Source organism: Micropterus salmoides, unplaced genomic scaffold (assembly GCF_014851395.1).
Source record: "Micropterus salmoides isolate LMB-PRFRI ecotype aquatic unplaced genomic scaffold, ASM1485139v1 Ms_hic_scaffold_4243, whole genome shotgun sequence".
Lineage (NCBI taxonomy): Eukaryota > Metazoa > Chordata > Actinopteri > Centrarchiformes > Centrarchidae > Micropterus > Micropterus salmoides.
In genome coordinates this window covers 1-22,612 of record NW_024043644.1, presented here as the reverse complement: position 1 = coordinate 22,612, position 22,612 = coordinate 1, and the positions used below count along the sequence as shown (strand labels likewise).

The following is a 22,612-nucleotide window of genomic DNA, read 5'->3' as shown; positions in this document are numbered from 1 at the left end:
GGTCCTGACAAGCAAGATAGAGTGATCCAAACAAAGCTGTTTCAGCATTAGCCACGGCTTCAGTTCAGCTGTCGGCCATGCTCTCGAACTAGCTTCGACCTAGATGTTTCGAGTGGAGTTATTAACTGAATTAAACAAATTTATCTTTCATAGTAACATTTATCGTGTCTCTAAATCACTGTTACAACTTACCATTCACTGTCTGGAGGGTATGTTTTGGTAGGGAGGGTGTTGGTGAGGGGAGGCAGCAAGCGGATGCCTTGTCACTGTGTGTGCTGCAGCTCAGTGTGTTTCTCCAACCATGTTTTTGGGGGTGTACATAATGACCAAGATGAGGAAGAAAAGGAAGGACTACAATCGAGGACTTTTTCACTTTGCAAAACCTATACATGTACAAAAAAGAATATAACTCAACAAAGGAGAGGGAAAAAGCCAAAAAGCATAACAGACCTGTTGTAAAACTGGTTATTAAAAATAGCAATGCGTTGTTAAACATTTGTGCTCGTATGGGGTCTGTTAATATTTGCGTTGTGATGTTTTGCCGTCCTGCTGCTTGGCTTTTGTTTCATTTCGTCTCTCAACAAAGGGTGGCGTCCCAGCTTCAAGTACTACAACAAGTGGGTGCCCTTGCTGGGGCGATCCTGTGCTGCGTGGTGATGTTTGTCATCAATGGTGGGCAGCTCTGGTCACTCTGCTCATGTCCTTGCTTCTATCTATGTCAGCTACAAGAAACCTGGTAAGAAACAGCACATGTGTTTTACAACTGCTAACAAGAAACAGATCAGAGACCAACCACTTGTTCTGCTTGAATTCAGGCAGTGGATGAAGTGCCATCAATGTGGAAGCCAATAACAAAGTGCCCTAAAAATGCATTCCTTAATGGCCTTAGAGGGGCTGCCAAGAAAGTCAGTATTAAAGTCAACAGGAAGATCTCTTCTTAGGGGATTAATAACTCAATCGGAGTAATGCCTGTCTTTTTTATTCCACTTTATAGACATTCAGCATCATCACCCCATGTCACTAATGTTCACTTGTCTACACTGCTCTTACTGTGTGTGTGTGCGTTTCCTGTAGATGTGAACTGGGGTTCGTCCACTCAGGCCCTGATCTACAACCAGGCTCTGACTCACTGTCTGAACCTCACTGCATCGAGGACCACGTCAAAAACTTCAGGTGAGTTCGAGGTTAGAATCTTGTTTCAGACATGACAACTGTTGGGGGTTTTATACCAACTCGAACCTGCTATGCTGTTATGCTATGCAATGCTAAATCTGTATTCATTGATGCTGTTTAATGATTATTTAGATAAAAGAATCCAGCAGTGTGTAGTGACTAACAGTGGAACAATACTGTAGAATAATTAAATGAGCCTGGGAGAGTTTTAGAATTCTTTTTTGGTAAATGCAGCAGCCAAATTTTCCCTTTTAAAAATAAATGTTACCAGAATTTAGTGATTAGGATACTTTGGTCAAACACAAAATTAAGAAGTGTCTAAGTGATGAATTCCGTGTTTACAGACCGCAGTGTTGGTGCTGCTGGCTATCCAAACTCTGCCCCTGCTCTGCTTCAATGGTTAATTCTTTCACCAAGAACGTCGGCCTCATGGTCTGCGCTCACGTCAGGACGGTACGTGATGTTTCAGAAACATCTCACCCGTCTTAGGACAGTCGAACAACCCATTGTCTTGTCTTATCATTGCCTGGGTCTCTCTCCTGGTCCAGGTGTCCCGTCGGCCAAACGTTAAGGAGTTGTACCAGGATCGCTCTCGCTGCCAGCGTTGGCTTAACAAAAAACGGATCAGGGCCTTCTACATTCCTGTTTTTGCCGAAAACCTGCGGCAGGGCCCAGTCCTCCTGCAGGTATGACTGTTTGGCTGGAAATTTAACTACAAACCTGTCTTTTCCTCTGGAATTTGTCTGTCAGGTACATAGGATATTAATTATTCAAATGACTTCAATGTGGGCGTGAGAGCAGGTTTCCATGCTGTTCTTAACTTAGTCATTGGTGCTTCTTCACTTTCATTTTCCAGTTTTATGTAGCTGCTCTGGAAATTCAAACCAGAGACATCAATGATCCATGAACTAAATGACTCCAAACGTTTGCTTTTGTGACCTGTTTCCGAATATTAACACTTCTTCGCATACACGCACCTCCTTTATATTAAACACTGAAGATTTCATTTTCGGTGTCATCCATCCATCCATCAAACGCTTATCCTGCGTATCCCAGTTGACTTGGGCGAAAGGCAGGGTACACCCTGGACAGGTCGCCAGTCCACCGCAGGGCCACACATAGACAAACAACCAGTCACACTCACACCTAAGGACAATTTAGAGTCATCAATTAACCTAGCCCGCATGTCTTTGTGCAGGACAGGAGTCCGTGGGAAAAAGCAGGAGCCCAGAGAGAACATGCAAACCACACGAAAGGCCCAGACAACAGGCTACCACTACAAACCTATTTTCAGTGTCAGAATTACTTAATTTTCTGTGCATCTCATTATTTAATCATTATGTTCCCTATTATTATTTGATTGTGTTGTTTTTCTTACTTATGTTTGTTTTGTTTTTGTTTTAATGGGGTAATATGAACCCTGTCTGGCTTTATTTCATACCAAACTTCCATTATTAAAGCAACTTGCTTATTCTCTGTATGCATTGTTAGAAGTTTGTCACATCTCTGTTGTCTGATCTTCAGGCTGTCGGTTTGGGTCGTCTGAAGCCCAACACTTTGGTCATGGGTTTCAAGAACAACTGGAGTGATGCAGACATGAGAGATGTGGAGATTTATATCAAACTATACAGTAAGGACGAGTCTTTTAACAAGAGCTACTAACGTTTTACAAAAGCACTTTTTTGAGTCTGGGATTTGTGCCATGTTTGAGTGTCTTCAGAAGTCTGCCAGAATGTATGTTTAGCCTGTGAAACACAACTTGGGGCAAGACAACCTCAAGTAACTTATACAGGGAGAGCAGCAACGGAAACACCTGCCTAACACCAGTTTATCCAACAGTTTCTGGTGCATATGTATGTAGTATGTTTTTGTTTCGGAAACCCAATTTATTTACATTTTTAATTTGGAAGTATAAGTTTATTTAGAAAACAAAGATCTCCAAAAATGTTTAAGAGAAAAAAGTTTAAGTACAATTTTGCATGATCATTTAACTGAACATTTTAAATTGTCTGTGTTTTGCATGTTACATTTGAAAAGCTTGTTTTGTAATAATTTAAAAATAAGAGCCACATAATGTTATAGGTATGCACCAATATTTGGCAACCGAAATTAATCGGCCGAAAAGAATAAAGAAAGCACTTTCGGTGTTCGGCCTAGTAATTCAAAAGGCTGAATAAACTTTTACTTTTCTTTACACTTTTTAAAGTGTCTGAGAAAGACGCTGTTTGCAGACACTGTTCTGCTGTACTGTCTCCTAGCATATCCACTCCATCTGTGGCTGACAACAATGTGACCCGCTTTGATTGTTTCTGTCACTTGTTTCTGAGAAAACACATATTCAAGCACACGGATTCAAGCCTTAATGGTAAATCCACTGAAACTGAAAAAGATGTTTAGTTAGTTGTTTAGTAGCTTCCCTGTTTTTTACTGAAAATCTCAGAAGATTCAAGCATGAAGAAGTTTCGACTGATTGAACGATTAAGTTTCGACTTTCAGCACACTCAGAATATCAAGAGGGCACAGTAAATTATGCAAAATGAAGGAGAACAAAAAACCTTGAAGTATGTTAATACAAAATTGACTGTAACGTCCCTAAAAGTAGTGTAAAACAAATTCAGATTTTGAATTCTTAAATTATCACAGACTAAATTGGAAGACACTTTCTTAGAAAATACATTTACATTCCATCTATAAACTTTGTTGTGCAGTGACGTTTTGAGTTTAATTATCTGTTCTATGTTCCAGCGACGCCTTTGACCTGCAGTTTGGGGTAGTGATCCTTAGGCTGCAGGATGGACTGGATATCTCTCACATCCAGGGACAAGGTTTACATTTGTCTTTTCCTGTATTTCTGTGTATCCACCTACTGCATGTACTGTATCTATCTCCCTGTTTGTCCCTGTAGATGAGCTACTGTCGCCCCACGAGAAGCCACCAATTGGCAGCAAGGAGGTGGTGGTTTCTGTCAGTCTGGCTAAAGACTCAGACTCGGATTCCTGTCCTTCCAAAACCACCAGCAACCAGAGCAGCCCGCTCATCATGAGAGGTGAAGGAGGAAAAGAGGAAGAAGGAGGTTTAGTCATCAAGGCACACTGTGAACACTCGCCTGCTTCTTAAGCCTTCCCGTCCTGTGTTATAAGATAAAAATGTGTTTTACTCATACCAGAGATAAGCCCAGCGCGCCTTTAGCCTAGTTTAACACAAAGCAGAGGCTAACTGCTAGCTGAGCTTGAATCAGTAGACAACATATTAATCAGGCAGCTTTGAAGACAGAGAACAGAGGTTCTAAATGCTACCTTTTGTCATTTCCCATTATGTGATGTCATATGCTACAGAGACCAAATCTCCTCTGAGTCTGACCGACCAGCGTCTGTTGGAGACCAGCCAGCAGTTTAAGAAGAAACAGGGCAAGGGAACCATAGATGTCTGGTGGCTGTTTGATGATGGAGGTCAGTTTTATGTTAATAGACTGAAGAGGGCTACACAGCAAAGCTTGGCTCTAGACCATCTTGAAACAAAGTCTCTGATTTTCTTTCTAACTTAATACTGTATATCTGAGTGTCTGTAGATACCGTACAGTGTTCAGCAGTTAAAAAACTAACAACAAGGCAAAGGCACATGAATATGACTGTTTTACAATGGACAAGGCTTGATTTAAAATTAGATTTGATCTCTCTTCAGTCACATGACAGATTCAGCTCCTGTCTCTTCTGTGTCACTGAACCTTCCTCAAAAGCAAAACACCTTTACTGCTGACTGATGATTATTTAGATTTGGATATTCTTGGATATAGAGATTAAATAATAAAATATAATAAAGTGCATCATCATATATGTACACATAAAACTATTTTCACCTACTTGTATGTAGATAATAGTACTATGTTTATGTCTGTTTCTACCTTCCTGTAAATTGTTCTGTGTGTAACTTTGAGAGCTTAAAACCAAATTTTGAATGTGTTCGAACAGGAAAATAAAGCAGATTTGGATTCTTAGATAAAATTCAAATTAACATTCTTTTTTATCAGCAAAGTAATAGCTGTCGTGTGTTATGTGTGTATAAATGTGGATATAGTATGATGTCCTTCAGTAGTTATAATGTGGTGTATTTACGTGAAGCTCTGTGCAGACTGTGACAGCAAATGTCCTTGGAACAGGACAATAAAGAATCTATCTATCTAAAGTGAGAAAGTGTTTGTGTTTGCAGGTCTGACTCTGCTGATTCCCTTCCTGCTGACCAATGGGAGCAAGTGGGGCGACTGCAGGATCCGTGTCTTCATCGGCGGGAAGATCAACCGCATCGACCACGACCGTCGAGTGTGAGTTGTATGAGCTTTGATCTTATTTACTCTACAAACAGTTTTCATCCTAACTAACCTGCATGTTTTTAGTCTCTACAATCCTGTATGTTTATCACTATGTGTGTGTGTGTGTGTGTGTGTGTCCCGTCAGGATGGCCACGCTGCTCAGCAGGTTCAGGATCGACTTCTCTGACATCCACGTCCTCGGAGACATCAACACCAAACCCAAGAAACACAAGTATGACTCTGGTGGAGTCTCCCTCAGCTCAATCCCATAGTTCACTTAAATTTATCGTGATTGATTTTCATTCAAACACAAACTTGACCATAAAACATAGTAAATTTATAAGACACTCAACATTCACCTGTGAATGTATTATTTAGCACACATACACTAAAAGGCTGCGATGGACTGGCGACCTGTCCAGGGTGTACCCCGCCTTTCGCCCAATGTCAGCTGGGACTCACCAAACAGGAGCCGCCTCAGTTGTGTAAAAAATGCATCTCAGATCCTTTGAACCGAACCACAAGGTGTTGTCAACATTGAACAATGTCAAATTCTACACATAGCAACTTTAAAAATGAAAATGAAATGAAGTGGTTTGAAAATGTTTAAAATGCAACTATAACCTTGAAATGACTGCTGATTAGGAGCGCGCTACAGCACAGTTACAGCGGAGGGGTTAAAGCAGATAATGTAAGTGACATCTGGTTTTGCAGTAAGCTGAGTTTCAAGGAGCTGATCGAGCCGTACAGGCTGAAGGAAGACGACATGGAGCAGGAAGCCGCAGAGAGGCTGAAGGCCCAGGAACCCTGGAGGATCACTGACAACGAACTGGAGCTGTACAGGGCCAAGGTCCATACTGTACTACAAACATATCAGCTCTGACCATTCACACTGCCATGTTGAAAGTGTTAAACGCAGGAAGGTTAATGTCACCGTGCTGTGTGTTTCAGACCAACCGTCAGATCAGACTGAATGAGCTGCTGAAGGAACACTCCAGCTCAGCAAAACTCATCGTCATGTAAGAACTTCAGACTTGTGTTCCCTGATTAAACCATCAATAGTTTTTCCTCTTTATGCCATTACTAACTAACTAGTTTATCATTGTGGGTTTTATTTTACTCACTAATTGCTGATTAAAATGTAATTGTACTGTGATTGGCCAGCTTGCTAGCATCGCGTTTCCTCCTATGCATTTCCGTTTCTTTTCTCTCGTTTAACTTGTCGTTTCAGCTGTACTTGTTGGGTAGTTTCGTTTAAAACAAAACTATATTTATAAAGTTTTTTGTGTGCAAAACTCTTAATTTGAAAAGTCACTAAAGCTGTCAGATAAGTGAAGTAAATTACAATATTTCCCTTTCAGATGTAGTAAAGTAAAAGTAGAAGTAATACTGGAGTAAATGTATATTCCATCACTGCACAGTGACACAGTGAACTGGTTTGAATCAGTACTCCTAGCATAATATTTAGGTTTCAAAAAACAAAGATAACCTAATGATAAATATAATGTTTGTAAAGAGTGTATTTCTGCACTGTTATTCTCTCCTCAGTATGCACATACATCTCTCTCTCTGTCTGTCTACAGGAGCATGCCTTTGGCCAGGAAGGGTACGGTGTCGAGCGCCCTCTACATGTGCTGGCTGGAAACTCTGTCCAAAGACCTCCCACCTCTGCTGCTGGTCCGGGGGAACCAACAGAGTGTCCTCACCTTCTACTCCTAACACACAAGTGTACAGCGTCCACACACTCATACTCTGTCTACTGGTCTCTGTGTATATTTATTAAGGTATTACACCGCCTGCGGCTGCCCAACAACAGAAAATATTATCGTGTTTTGTGACACAGATCTGGAACGAAAAGAAAAAGTGTTAAAGTCTAATTCTGTGTTTTCCATTTGGCTTAATTTCAGTAAATTTCTTTTGATTCCTTAACAGATTAATCAACCCAATCAACATTACGATGGCTGTTTCATTAATCTGCGACAATAACAGGCTGTATATTCCCTGGCTGCTGTGTGTTTACGTGAATGAGAGTAACTACAGTAAATATTAATGTTTTAATGTTTATTTATAATGATGAAATCAGGATTTCAGAATGTTTGTTGGTCTTTAGGTGACCTGTGATTATTAAGTGGTGTTTCTTTCACTGGGTTTCAAGTAGCAAGTCACTGGCGACATTATGTTGTACATTATTTTATTAAAATATTAACTAAACCACGTTTCTGTCTAGTCTGTTTCTTATCAGATTTTTGTAATTATTTGTGGATCATTTGATCTCTCTTGACTTTTTCCTGAAGAAAAGGTATGAAAGTAGAGAAGTGTTACCTGATCAACAAAACATGAAATAAAGCCTTAATCACCTTAATTTATGTATGACAGAACGCTGAATATAAGTGAATGTGGAAGAGATACTGTATCTTACATGGTAAGATGAAGGGCTAGCTCACATTAGCTAGCTACTGGGAATGTATGCTAATGTATTCACTGTTTTCATCAATATTTCAAAGTTTTGGAAGCTTGATGTCATTTGAAACGTGGTTGCTTGGAAGAAATAGTGTTTAGTAGTGAAGAAATAGTGAAGAAAACTCCCAATAAAAGTGAACATATAAACAGTAAATATGGCCAAAACATGGACATTCGCCTGGTATATTTTTGAAAAATTGTGCCATAACTGTTGTATATCAGTTCTTTTCCTCAGATTTACAGTTACAGTTGTATTGTATTAGAAGATATTCAGTTGCATTATAATGAGTTTGATGATGGTTTTGATGGTCATATTGCTGTTAGAATACACATTTTATACCAGGCGAGGATGAAAATGTCATATTGTCCTTTATTGCATCTAAATTTACTATTTAATAGCAAAATAAATAGGTTAATTTACAGTTGATTTGTAGGCTATTCCTTAGCTTCTGACCTATCAAAGGTGACCAATTATTTATCGAGGCCAAATGGTTGATGAGTTATTCCTGATTCATTTTAGTATTATTTAAGGCGTTTTCCCTGGAAATAGGGGAAAATAGCTCAGTTAACACACTTTAGTTTAGGTGGCCCAGATTACCCGTGATATGCATTATTCTAAAACAGGTTATTATGCATAACGAATACTTTTACTTGTAACACCATGTTACATAGCCTACTTTAACTTCACTATACTTTTGTACATTTACTAAAATAAAAAATGTGAATGCGAGACTTTTACTTGTATTTCCAAGTAAAAGGTGTGAGTAGGCCTACTACTTTCACCACTGGCGTAATGCGATACTGAAAATCATTGCTCACTTTGATAAAGAATATCATCTTACTGCCAGAGCCGTTCTACGTTTTTGATTAGTGTTTGTAGCGTGTATATAAAGAGAACACAGAATAAACGAGACTGTGGCAGCTGCGTTCAACAACAGCCATGACAGCAGAAAAGCGCTGCAAAGCCTGTGTAAACTGCAACTTATGCTGCATTCAAAGGCTCCTAGAAAAATCCCCCTTCCAAATCGTTTAACATCTGTATTAACAACAAGAAATGGATGACAGACATGCAGCTTGACAGTCAAGGCAATGATTATACGGTAATAATAAGAACATAAAAAAGAATAATAAAGTAAAATGGAATAACACAACAAGTAAATGAGTATGTGAGGAATCAGTCCATTCAAACAAAAAATCTCAGAAATTTGGGTTTGAGACTTTTCACTTTGTATAGAATTTGACTAACAATATAATTGCATGCATCTTGTCTTTCTTTTGGAGTGGGGGTATTACAATCTTAATCAAAGTTAGTAAAAATGTCTGTCACTTAAATAATCTCATAACTGCAGCATTAATTAATTTACTCAGTCAATATGTGAATTATTGACTCTTCTTCTTTTGCTTTGTATCTGATATTTACACTTCACGCTGTTGGTGTGAAATATACTGGATCAATATTATGTCATTGTTGGTTTTTGTTTGTTTCTTTTAAATGTAGCCTAATGGGAGGGAGTTTAACTTGTTCTCAAATAAAACATGCACGACTAAAAGTAAAGAGTGAATCAAGAAACGTACAACATGTGTTGGGTTCTCTGTGGCTGTTGCTCTTGAACGCAGCTCGCCCCCTTTTTACGCAACACAACAGGCAAACTGCTTCCCGGACAGAGGCCAATCTGCACGGAGCTGAAGGTAAGGCGAGACTTTTATGGTATTTCACCTGTAACTAAACGTAAATGTTCTGATGTGGTCGCAGAATAAACGGTTCAGCTGACAGTGACAGGACCAGAGAGCTGCTTCACAAGCCTGAAAGCTATTTAATAGTTAGTCCTTTCAGTTTATTGTTGTTAGCAGTTAGTACACCCTGCATCTGATGTCAGTTTAATATCCAAGTGCGACAGGTGAACGCATCGTATCATTACAGACCTCATAGGATTGTATCAGCCAAGCTGATTTACCTGCTATACTGACAGTAAACACATCACCGGGGATAAAATCAGTATGGCATGCAATGGGACCCAACACGACTCGTGCTGCGTTTGATGACGCATTTATGACGTGATTTGACTGGCGTAACCAAAGATTGATTAACAGCTTTTTACACCAATAGGAGGGAGGACCCCCCGGGAGAAATATACAAAGACACAGTCCAGTGTTTTTTAATTTAAACCACACAGTAATGAGTGAGTTGGACATGTGTGGATAATGTTTCTTCACCAAGAAAAAAAAAATGGCAGCATGGTGATTCATTCACCCTGCTGTAGCCAGGTATTCAGATCCTTTACCTATTTCAAGTTACTAATACAACACTGAAAATACTCCCTTACAAGTAAAAGTCCTGCATTCATAACCTTACTTAAGTAAATGTATGTAAGTATTATTGGTAATTAAAGTATCAAAAGTAAAAGTAGGCCTACTCATGGAATATTTCACTTCATCTAATGTTTCTGGATTACTATAATGCTCCATTAATGTACACTTCTCAAAAAAAAAAGAAAAAGGGAACACTAAAATAACACATCCTAGATCTGACTGAATGAAATAATCTCATTAAATACTCCTTTCTTTACATAGTTTAATGTGCTGACAACAAAATCACACAAATTATCAATGGAAATCAAATTTATCAACCCATGGAGGTCTGGATTTGGAGTCACACTCAAAATCAAAGTGGAAAACCACACTACAGGCCGATCCAACTTTGATGTAATGTCCTTAAAACAAGTCAAAATGAGGCTCAGTAGTGTGTGGCCTCCATGTGCCTGTATGACCTCCCTACAACGCCTGGGCATGCTCCTGATGAGGTGGCGGATGGTCTCCTGAGGGATCTCCTCCCAGACCTGGACTAAAGCATCCGCCAACACATGAGGTCTAGCATTGTCTTGCATTAGGAGGAACCGAGGGCCAACCGCACCAGCATATGGTCTCACAAGGGGTCTGAGGATCTCATCTCGGTACCTAATGGCGGTCAGGCTACCTCTGGCGAGCACATGGAGGGCTGTGCGTCCCCCCAAAGAAATGCCACCCACACCATTACTGACCCACCGCCAAACCGGTCATGCTGGAGGATGTTGCAGGCAGCAGAACGTTCTCCACGGCGTCTCCAGACTCTGTCACGTCTGTCACATGTGCTCAGTGTGAACCTGTGAAGAGCACAGGGCGCCAGTGGCGAATTTGCCAATCTTGGTGTTCTCTGGCAAATGCCAAACATCCTCCACGGTGTTGGGCTGTAAGCACAACCCCCACCTGTGGACGTTGGGCCCTCATACCACCCTCATGGAGTCTGTTTCTGACCGTTGAGCAGACACATGCACATTTGTGGCCTGCTGGAGGTCATTTTGCAGGGCTCTGGCAGTGCTCCTCTTGCTCCTCCTGCTCCTCCTTGCACAAAGGCGGAGGTAGCGGTCCTGCTGCTGGGTTGTTGTCCTCCTACAGCCTCCTCCACGTCTCCTGATGTACTGGCCTGTCTCCTGGTAGCGCCTCCATGCTCTGGACACTACGCTGACAGACACAGCAAACCTTCTTGCCACAGCTCGCATTGATGTGCCATCCTGGATGAGCTGCACTACCTGAGCCACTTGTGTGGGTTGTAGACTCCGTCTCATGCTACCACTAGAGTGAAAGCACTGCCAGCATTCAAAAGTGACCAAAACATCAGCCAGGAAGCATAGGAGCTGAGAAGTGGTCTGTGGTCACCACCTGCAGAACCACTCTTTATTGGGGGTGTCTTGCTAATCGCCTATAATTTCCACCTGTTGTCTTTTCCATTTGCACACAGCATGTGAAATTGATTGTCAGTCAGTGTTGCTTCCTAAGTGGACAGTTTGGTTTCACAGGAGTGTGATTGACTTGGAGTTACATTGTGCTGTTTAAGTGTTCCCATTTTTTTGAGCAGTGTATATGTTGCATTTTCAATGTTAAAGGTTGATCTAATTTTAACTACACAGCTTATTCTACAGCAATGCATCATAATCTATAAGATCAGTTGCATATAATGGAAAAACTCAAGTAAAGTAGAAGTAGCCTACCTTGAATTTGTACTTCTTACAGTAGTTGAGTGAATCTACTCCAGTTATATTCCACAAGTTTAAAAAATACTGGAACCAGCCAATAAATGTTGTATTTTTTTAATACTAGATTATGAACTCCACCAATGTTGGTAAAAACGTCAACATGCAGAGGATATGGCCTCAGTGTCCTCCATGGTAACTAAGGTCCTGCTTATTTAATGAGATGGAACACATACATTTTAAAATCCTACACACTATAGGTTTAAACATTAGAATAACTGAATATAATGCGCACAAACTTTTTATTTCAACTATCTCATCTCAAAATGCTTCTTCCTAAACATATCATTTTCGTTATCAAGGCAGCCAGAATGACGAGCCTCCAGCTGAGTGCGAAGGAGGAGATGGTGGAGAAGTTTCTGGATGCTGCAGCCAGAGGAGACCTGGCCCAGGTGTCCACGCTGTTGTCCCATGTCCCCTCGCTCATCAACCAGACAGGAAATAGCGGCTGGACGGCGCTGATGCTCGCTGCTCGCAACGGACACTACTATGTGGTGGAGGCCCTGCTGTCCCATGGGTACAGAGAGATGAAATGAAGACAATACAAAAGAGAAAAAATGAAAGCAATACTACAATTATAATGATATTTTGAGTATAACCTTTATAGGTGTGAAAGGTGCCTGTGAAAAGTTTGAAAACTTTAAAATCAACCTTGTTTTAAGTGTTTGATAAATCCATATAGGGTTTGTTCTTTGATTATTTTGTTTCAAAACCAAAACGGAAAAACAGATAAACGGAAAACAAAAAAACAAATCTGTTTTTGTTTTTCTGTTTTAAAACAAAATGGAACAACAAAGCAGCTGCGTTTTGTTCTTTCTATGACCGTTGTTGTATCCCTACCAGCACAATAACTCCAAAACAAGCTGACAAATAAACAATATGTATATTTAAAAAAACAATGAGGGTTAGTGCATTAATAAAAGAATTTCAAGCCACATTTCTAAATGTTTGGTTTGACCAATATAATTATAATTTTGTTTCATTTGCTAGATTAATATAAATGTAAATAAATAGCAGTCAATAGAATCGTGTTCCCCCCACTTCCTACCCTTGGATAGATGGACTAGGTTGCTTCTCCTGAACTCTTTTCTCTGTTTTCCATCTTCAAGCTGTGACAAGTTCTCAGTGAACAGTTCGTCCCAGACCGCTTACGATATCGCCAAGTTCTGGGGCCACCGGCACATCTCCGACCTGCTGGGACGGACAGACGACAGTTGCCAGCGAGTCCTGCTGGGCTCTGATCTCAACCAGCAGGAGAACTACTTCAGCAGAGAGACGCTAGACCGGCTGAGTGGGAAGAGGACGGACAAGGTTTGGTTGGAGGAAAAACAGAGCGACCCAAATACAGTCTACCTCCTGTTCTCCAACCTCAACCCCATGGTCAACAGCTCTCAGGAGGATGACGATGCAAAGGTACGTGGGTGAGGGCAAATGTTCCTGATATTTTTCTTTGAACCAGTATGTTTGGAAATTAGATTTCAGACCATTCTGCTGTACACATCTTAAAACAATCACAATGTGTTTATTAAGTTTAAGTCTCGTGTTATTAGCAACACAGAAGCTTCAAGCAGAATATTATCAACATTAAAGCTGATTCTCTGCACCTGAAATGGTAATTTGTGTAAATGAAAAGGGACCAAGTAAATTCGCCCAATATTTGGAGATGGTCAGACAACCTTTTCAAGAGCAACGGGATACAGAAGGCATCATTCAAGTTAAAAGGGATAAATAGGATGCCTAAGGACTTAGACCTGAGGCAACGTTGGAGAACTAGCATGAGACAGCTATCCAACCAAATAAAATCCCAGCCCCTCCCATCAGGCCTCCCTCTAAAGCCACTCCACCAACACATGTTCATGCACAGTGAGTGCACAGGCAGCGTGCACGCAGGCAGGGAGGCCACAGATACTGGAATTTGTATCAGAGCATTTGATTTGTTGATTGCTGTCGGGATGTAAAGAGAATTTCAACAATTATAGCTAAAACATACAAGCTTTAAGCTCTGAAGATGTGGTATGTGTGATTATAACATAATAACAAGAATGAAGCTTCAAAAATAAATATTTTAACACTTTTTCAATGGGAACACCTTGTAGAGTCATTGTAACTGTTTGTTTTTGCCCTATATGAATATGCAAATTCAGGTGGATTTAATATGAGCTTAAAAAGTGGCAAGTATCATATCATCTGCGTAAAAAAGTAGGCTTGTAATCATAACATATAAAAAAGAGCCAAATCCAATTTTCTACTAAAGTCTATGTAAGATAATGGTAGCATAAGTTGTATCAAATGCCTTGGAGAGGTCTGTACTAGTCCTTATTTATAGAGGTCATATTATGCTTTTTGGCTTTTTACCTTTCCTTTACTGTGTTATATCTTATTTGGTTTGCAAAGTGAAAAAGTCCAAAGTCCACCCCAAAGGGAGTTACCATCTCCCACAGAAAACACTACTCTGAACTGCCTAAAAACCGCTCGTTTGTAGTCCAGCCTTTAGTTCCGTAACCTATCTGCATCACTATGTAACACGCGTAAACTCTGTGTGTTGGGTTTTCAGTCAGGAACCAGAGGCAGCTGTGATGCTCAGAGAGCTCATTTGACACGCAAAGAAGATTCATGTAATTGTTGCCACCTGTCGAAATCCTGGAAAATTGAAAGTCACCACCTGATTGAAAAGGAAACTAAATACAGAAATATGCAGATATGCTTTTCATGTGCGGCCAACAGCTAGTAAAAGTGACATTGTTGGTCAGTCTGACTTTTTCACATCAAAGATTCAAGATGTTATTGAATTTTTTGTGAATGAATGAATTTGTTATTCCAACTCTTACAGGTTGAGACTAAGCTGTGTCGGTTCAGATATGAGGCAGTTAAAGACCTTCTCCAGAAACCTGCGACTGTGCTCATTTTCCTTGGAGTGGAGAAGAGGAAAAAACCCTCCTCTTCCAACTCCTCTCAGACAGTGGAGGGTGTCCTGGAGCCTCCTGCCTGGTTTGCCATAGGCACAGATGAAGACGCTGCTGAACTTTTTAAACGCTGCAGAGAAAAGAACTGCTCCTTCCCAAAGATGCCCAACAGAGACCTGCTGAAATTCAGTGAGGAAGAGGCCGGTGAGGAAGAAGCAGTATCTTTTACAGGCATCTGGTCTCAATTAAAATGATTTTATATGACTCGCGCTTTTGATTAAATAAGCTGAAGTCAACAAACTAGCTAATCTTTGTTCCCTGTCATCATCCTGCAGGAATTGTGGCTCAGGCTCGATCGGTGTTGTCCTGGCACAGCCGTCACAGCTTCTGTCCAACATGTGGTAGCAGCACCAAACTGGAGGAGGGAGGATACAAGAGGAGCTGTCTGAACTCCGACTGCCGGAGCCTGAAGGGGGTTCACAACACCTGTTATCCACGAGTTGGTACGAAGCTCCACCAACACCTCACCTATCTGCTCTTGATAAAGCTAATTATACTGAGTCTGTAAGCCTGCAGTTTATCAGTATTCAAAATACAACATCCCCTATGAATGTACACATTTAAAGTCAGTGGACATATGCATTTATTTTTTGTGACAGTCTTTTACAAAGATGGGAGCTGATGACATGGGAGTCCAGTTTATACCAAAATGGAGTGGAAACAATTAGTCCATTAACCGAGTAGTTGTTTTTATAAGCTGAAATTACAGAAGCTTGAGCTCAAATAAGAACATTTGCTAGTCTTCTATTTCTATGATAATAAAGTGAGAACCTTTTGAGTTTTGGTCAGACAAAACAAGTGGTTTAAATATTTTTACTCTTGTAAAGGGGTGACATTTTACAGACAAGTCTATTAATTATTAACTGAGAAAATAACTGGTGTGTATATATATATATATATATATATATATATATATATATATATCTATATATATATATATATATATATATATATATATAATATATATATATATATATATATATATATAATATATATATATATATATATAAAAAAATTTTTTCTTTTTGTTTGATATACTGTAAGTGCAGTTCTTCTCTTGTTTGTCTGTATGTGTGTTTTCAGACCCAGTGGTCATCATGCTGGTGATCCACCCTGATGGAAACCAGTGTTTATTGGGAAGGAAGAAGATCTTCCCAGTCGGCATGTTCTCTTGTCTGGCTGGATTCATAGAGCCTGGTAATTAACACACATAAACAAACACATTGCATTGACTCATATTAATTACCTGAGACTGACTTTAACCATGACTTCTACATGCCTCAACCCAAACCAGTGCCCAACCTTAACCACAAACCAAGTGTTAACCATAAAATCTATTACTTATAAGCTTTTTCTCCCTCAATGGGAAGTGAGTGTGTGAACAGGTTTATCTCCCTACAGTGTGATGAACATAGAGAAAGAGGTCTCTCACACACACACACACTCACACACACACATACACACTGACCTCCTCCCCTTGTGTGTCCCTGCAGGGGAGACGATCGAGGAGGCGGTGAGGAGGGAGGTGGAGGAGGAGAGTGGTGTGAAGGTCGGACCGGTCCAATATGTCTCCTGCCAGCCCTGGCCGATGCCCTCCAACCTCATGATTGGCTGCCTTGCTGTCGCCATATCGACCGACATCAAAGTGGATGAGAATGAGATCGAGGAAGCCCGGTGGTTCCCACGGCAACAGGTACAAAGATAAGCGATATGACCGATACCAGTATAATAATGACATTAATAATAGTAGCACTACCACTACTACTGAATACAACCATTAGAATAATAATTTTAGTGTGATATATAACACTAAAGGCTGTAATAATGATAATATAAATAAAAATGATGATGATGATGAGGATGATGAGGATGATGATGATGCTAATAATAAAAAAAATATATGTATTAAATATACTACAATAGCATAAATAAACATATTGGTGTTATACATACATGTTGTATTTTAAGTTCAAAATTAAAATTATAATTTGTAATGGTCACATAAAATAAAAGTTTTATGCAAAATGAATGATAAAATTAAGTTATGTAAGAAAAAAAATCTAAATTACAGAGAATTAATTGAGCATAGCTAAATGTGTGTATATTAAAAAAGGTTTTGGGAAAGTTGAAACTGAATTGGTTTTGCTTTTCAATTCTTATTACATTACATGACATTACATTAATCCTTTTACACTTAGCATAGTATTTGCACATATTGTACGTTTTTAACATGTATCTACAGAACTGCAGAGTGTGTCCACACTGCTTGCTAAATCTGAAAATTAAGGGGGTAAGCCACAGTTGGAACAGTGAAGCCGACCAAAGCCGGCACGGACGGTTCCATGTAGGCACAAAAATTACATCAAAACCCTGGAAACATCCTGTCGCACATGAGAGATGTAACTGTATTGCTTAGATTATAAACTCTGTGAATCTAAAAAACAAAAAATATTTGGCCATCAGTGACGCTGCGTTGGTGTTTGGCAGGTGAGCCTTGTAGGTGGCTTTTTGTTGGTGCAGCTACCAGAATTATGGTGTTTCTGCCGTTGCTCTACGTCATTAAACCACGGTTATGCTGCACGATCATGCGCAGTAGACGCTGGTGCCGACAGAAAGTAGCCCAGTAGTAGTATTTTATTGGTCCAAAACTGGCTTCACTGCTCTCCATTCAGATCTGTGGGGTGGTTTTGTTAATATACTGCCTATGCTTGAATTGCATGTCTTTCTCTCTGGGCTGTGCATCCACAGTAAGGCGGCGTTTTAAAATGCGAAAAGTGAGTAAAGTCATCTCTGACTTTATGTGTGGTCTCGCATGTCAAGATAGCTGGACTTTGTGAGCGTGATCTAGTGATTTTATCAACAGCGGGAGTTACTGATCACAGTATTTATGACTCACAATCAAAGCACAGAAAAACAACAAGCAACAGAGCATTAAATATGTCTGTATTAAAGCACAGTTAAAGTGATGATGGAGAGCAAGAGGGACAGAACGGAGGTTTACAATTAACAAGTGTGCTGCTTTTTCATGAAACAAATCAGTGCGGACCACATCTTAACAAAAACAACCGAAAAGCACTGGTGTTCAGTGTGGACGCGGTCTCAGTGTTACAGAGAGATAGATCAAACTTTTCTTTGTTTTGTTTAGGCAATTGAGTCCTTGCTCAGAGGAGCCTCTCCGGCCTTCACCGTCCCTCCCAGACAGACCATCGCCCACCAGCTGATCAGACACTGGGTCAGCATGACCTCTAATCTCTAACACTTGACCTCCCAGCCAGCTTAGGCAGACAGTATGGAGGTCTGCCTAAAAAAAAAAAAAATAGCAGCAGCTGTCTGAACTGTTACTGCTTTATTACAACAAACTAGCTGCCAGTCAAGGGAATCACCAGATTCTTCAGGTTGTATCCAAATCATTTCAGTGCAGTGCTTGTGTCAGTTCAGATCTCAGGTTTAATTTTACACTTGGGAACTTGCTGTGTGACGATGGATCTAATAACAGACAAGTAAAGGTTAGGAAGAAATGGAGAAAGTACATACTGTTAGAGACCAGACAAATGCAGAAAGCTTAATATCTGCAAGCTGTATTTACATCACTCAGCTATTAACAGAAACAGTTCTATGAGCCAAGTGGACCGTGGCTACATTTCCAGAGTTCAGATAAATTATAACACCACAGACATTTAAAGAATAAACCTTCTATTATACAGTAACAAAAGAAACTATTTTGATGTTGAAGCATGATGACATTTTTACAATTAGACAAACTTTTTCAGGAAAGAGTTTCAGGCATCAGCTTTGTCGGATGGATTTCTTTCTCAAATCAAATGTCAGCCATCTGTATTTATGAAGTGTAGTCTAATACAGTACACTTAGCTAAGAAGATTCATTAATTGATTATAAGAGCAAAACAGATTTTCTGCTAATCTATGCGGTAATGGATTAAATTTTATTTATATGGTGCCAATTCATAACAGAAGTTATCTCACTGCAGTTATCATGTAGAGCAGTTCTAGACCGTACTCTTTGAGAGGGTTGACAGGATGATGCCTGTACAATTTCACTACACCAAAGTCAAAACAGCAAAATGGCTGATCATTGACGCTGATGTACAACCTTTCCATAAACTGAAATGAACAGGAAATATTAAATTGCTTAATATAAGTACTTCTCATTGTCTGTGGCAGATTTTGTCTAACATGTCACTGTTGTAAAAGTAAGGATGTTAACATGGTAAACATTAGTATGGCAACACAACTGTATGCATGTTTTCCCCCCCTTGTATGTGCTGTCATGCAACAAAAGTCCTTGTCAGAATCCAGGAATGTTTTGGTCACCTGTGTCTTGGACTGATAGACCATGGTAAAATAATAATAACCATGCTATCAAGCTAACATTCATTTTATGGGTTATTATGCTAACGTTAGCGTGATAAAGTGCTAAATGTTTCCTGGAAAACATTGAAAATGTTAACACTGGCAATAGTGGCTAACAAGCAAACTGAGCACTTTCACACTAAAACCAGCTTTTGTGGCTAAAGTTCAACTTACTGAACTATACCACCAAATACACTGATGCCCACAACATGTTTAATGCATTTGCAGCAACAGTTTTGCTGTAAAGAAGAATGGTGGAAGTTTATTTTGTGTATTTTCCTGACGATGAATTTGCAGAGTTTTGTAACTCTGTTCTTTGATCGTACTTGAGTGAAAAATCAAGAGGACAAGGATACCAGAAGAAACTCAATATTGTGATGATTCACATTCACAGTCTGTTGCATTCTAATTAGCTACTTTGTAGGATTATGTGTTACTCTTCGTTCTGCATACTACCTCACACAATTGTTGTTTTTACTCATCTCATCCTGTCTGAAAGAGTCACAGGTTGGGCTGTAGCCTCTTCTTATTTTTCCATCTGTGCAATTGACCGAGCATGGAGTACTGAAGTTGGTGGTTCTGTCTGCAGGTTTTTCAGTAAACAAACTGTTTGCTACATAAGTAGGCTCGCAGATCAGATAAGAACAGTTGTTCTGTCCACTCACTGTTTCAACATCTTTTTTCCCCAGAAAGGAAGAGTTTACTTCATATTCTGCCTCACAGGTCATCTGACAAGCACAGCGACTTTGTGTTAGCCGTGAGTTCACGAAAACAGCATTTACAGCAGTTAATTTCTGATGGGACGTCTCTGAAAAGTCAGCCTGTCTGCTCTCTTTCTGTGGAAACCAGCTGTTAGCTTCATGTGTCTGATGCAGCAGAGCAGCGTCAGCCTCTCGGCTCTCCTCAGATATGAAAACTGTGTCAGGATGACAGCAGTTCACTGTGTAGTCAGGGTGACAGGAGGACTGGGCACAAGCTAGTTGATGCTCTGTGGTTATTGGAGCGTCAGAGACATACTCTGTGTCCAGTTCGAGGGTCGACAGTCTGACGATGAGGTGACTGATCAGCAGCACAGAGGTGTCTTCATGTAGGTCCTCTTCTGAGGAGGGCTGGAAGTTAGGACGGACAATGATAGGGCTTCTCTCCCCGAGTATGTCCGCCACCTGGAAGTCCTCTATGTTCAGGATGTTTCTCTCTGCAGTTTTCTGTTGAAGGGAATAATGGACTCGATTTCAATCAGGTAGGGGGAGTTAATGGATTTAAAGTGTTGCTGATATAAAAAAAGATTAGATTTATGGCAGGATAAACTAAAACTTCTGACTATTATACTGCTCAAAACAGAGTACTTCATTTGAGATGTAATGGACTAAAGATGAAGACACCAGATCTGTCTGTGAATTTTTTTCAGCTTCAGTGAAGAATTGGAACAAACTTACCTAATTCACTTCTAAATGTCATGAAAATTAAGAGTTAAATAAAGTCTGGTTACAGGGATGGAACCAAAAATCTGTCATACTGTAATTCTAAAGAAATAACTGTCTTAAATCAAGTTAAATATTTGATTTAACTCGACAAAGGAAATTGTTATTGAACAGATAAATTTTAGACGACTCAAAGTTTCATGCTGTAAAAACTACTCCGCTAATAATCCACTGTGTTTATCTGTCATGATCCTGTCTGTGTGTCTTTTTGGGGAGTCTGGGTTTTAGTTCTATATCTTTGGATTTTGTGTTTTCCCTTGCCCTTGTGGATTCTTCTTTGGACTCAGCCACTGCTTGTAAGTGCGTTCGCCTTTGGTTTGTTTAAATAAATCTTTCAACTATACCTGCCAGCCGTGTGTCCTACATTTGGGTCCTCCAACCTGCCTCTCCACACACTAACTGTGACATTATCTGCCAATCAGATGAGATTATTTAATGTTTTCAAATATAAACTTACTGTAACAAAGAAATTTATCTGCGTATCCTCTTGTTTCAAGATACTGAGACTAATTTTCAGAAAACTGCGCGGGGGAAAAAACGGGGATTGTTAGTCTTGAAAGCAGACTGAACTGAAAGTGACCCAGTTGGATTCGGCTGTAGAGCTGAGTCTAGCAGAGTCCCAGATGACCTGTGATAAAACAGGAGCAAACAGTAACAACCCGGTTTAAGAAAACCAAATTCACCTGGTGGTTTGGGTCCATCAGCCACTTGCCTGTTGTACTGCTCGAGGGTTGGAGATGAGCGGGAAGAAGTATGACTTGTACCTAAACAGTAATTGTATTATAGATTAATTTTAATTGAACAGCTGGATCTTTTTGTTTAATTGAGTTTTGTGTGGTGTGTGTGGTGTTGACTCACACAGTCCTGGACAGGATGGAGATGACAAACACAGTAACAGCCAGCAGCAGCAGAGGAGTCGCTGTGGCCACCACTGGTACCTCATCTGAAATGGAAAAATATCCATGTTAGTTCCCTTCAATTCTAGTTAGATAGATTATTCTATTTAATTCATTATCCAAGATAAATTTTCCAGGTTTCCATCTTAGATGTCAATTTAATCATGCTTATAAGCATTATAGAAAAAAAACTCTCACAAAGCAAGAAAACCTAAACTCAAGATCCCCCTGGCTTGTCCTAATTCTTCTTTAATATCCAATAGTTCAACAGTTAAACTCACCAAAATGTGTCTCACAAAGATGATGTTTCTGGAAACATTATCAGCCAATAGCAGAAGAGCATACTCAGTGTGGGTTTCAGGTTGAGGAGTTGTGCTGCTGTGGTCTGGCCAAAAGACAGAGCTGTGGAAGAGAGAGCGTTCTCTGCATTACAGGTAGATTGTAAAAACCAACTCGAAATGTCACTTACATTCAGTCTGATGCAGAAGGCAGAAGTTTGGACAAAATGTGCTGCACAAGTTTCAAAATAATGAACCAACAGATTTCTTTCCGCTTTCTAACCGCAATGAGTAATACTTTTACATATCTTAATCACTCTTTACAGTCCAAATCATCACTTTTTAATTTAAAAAATAGGTATGTTTTATCAAGAAACTTGTATTAAAAATATCATATAAAAAACTAAAAAAATAAACTATTTTTGAAAATGCTTTTTTTTTTTCTTTTGCATTTATTCCTATTGTAACAGAGTGGTGACATAAAAATTAGCTAGGAGTTAAAATCTGTCATTATACTGAGACTTAAACTGAAGAGTGACTCCAGAGACTGATGCTGTGACCCGTTTCAGAAGGAAAAACTATTAACCTGTTAGTCTCTCGGTGTCTTTCTTCAGCAGC

At 39.7% G+C, this 22,612-nt stretch overlaps 2 protein-coding genes and 1 pseudogene across 3 annotated transcripts; 2 read left to right on the top strand and 1 right to left on the bottom strand.

Annotated features, from left to right (window-relative positions):
• Window positions 1-586: 586 nt before the first annotated feature.
• On the top strand, window positions 587-7,503 carry LOC119887597 (annotated as a pseudogene).
• A 2,018-nt stretch (window positions 7,504-9,521) lies between these two features.
• Window positions 9,522-19,130, top strand: LOC119887595 (NAD-capped RNA hydrolase NUDT12-like). Of its 2 annotated transcripts, XM_038698318.1 has the most exons (9): window positions 9,568-9,628; window positions 12,074-12,141; window positions 12,309-12,523; window positions 13,116-13,419; window positions 14,837-15,113; window positions 15,245-15,412; window positions 16,053-16,166; window positions 16,463-16,662; window positions 18,115-19,130. In XM_038698318.1, exons 2-9 carry the CDS (start codon window positions 12,121-12,123, stop codon window positions 18,223-18,225), a joined length of 1,410 nt encoding a protein of 469 aa, XP_038554246.1. In that variant the 5' UTR covers window positions 9,568-9,628; window positions 12,074-12,120; the 3' UTR covers window positions 18,226-19,130. The 2 variants fall into 2 exon arrangements, with proteins under 2 accessions (XP_038554247.1, XP_038554246.1); XM_038698319.1 differs by lacking the exon at window positions 12,074-12,141 and having other exon boundaries at window positions 9,522-9,628.
• On the bottom strand, window positions 18,532-22,068 carry LOC119887596 (the record flags this gene model as incomplete). The annotated part of the gene is given in 4 exon segments (XM_038698320.1): window positions 18,532-20,544; window positions 21,504-21,584; window positions 21,679-21,763; window positions 21,998-22,068. Coding segments are annotated over 4 exon segments (326 nt in total), but the record flags the coding sequence as incomplete, so codon positions are not given.
• Window positions 22,069-22,612: the final 544 nt, after the last annotated feature.

Excerpts from the sequence above, each read along its gene's own strand:
- LOC119887595 (XM_038698318.1), top strand. The coding sequence starts at position 12,121 with ATGGCCTCAGTGTCCTCCATG. Across the intron at positions 12,524-13,115 it reads GAGGCCCTGCTGTCCCATGG|CTGTGACAAGTTCTCAGTGA; the intron begins GTACAGAGAGAT and ends TCCATCTTCAAG. Across the intron at positions 16,663-18,114 it reads GGTGGTTCCCACGGCAACAG|GCAATTGAGTCCTTGCTCAG; the intron begins GTACAAAGATAA and ends TGTTTTGTTTAG.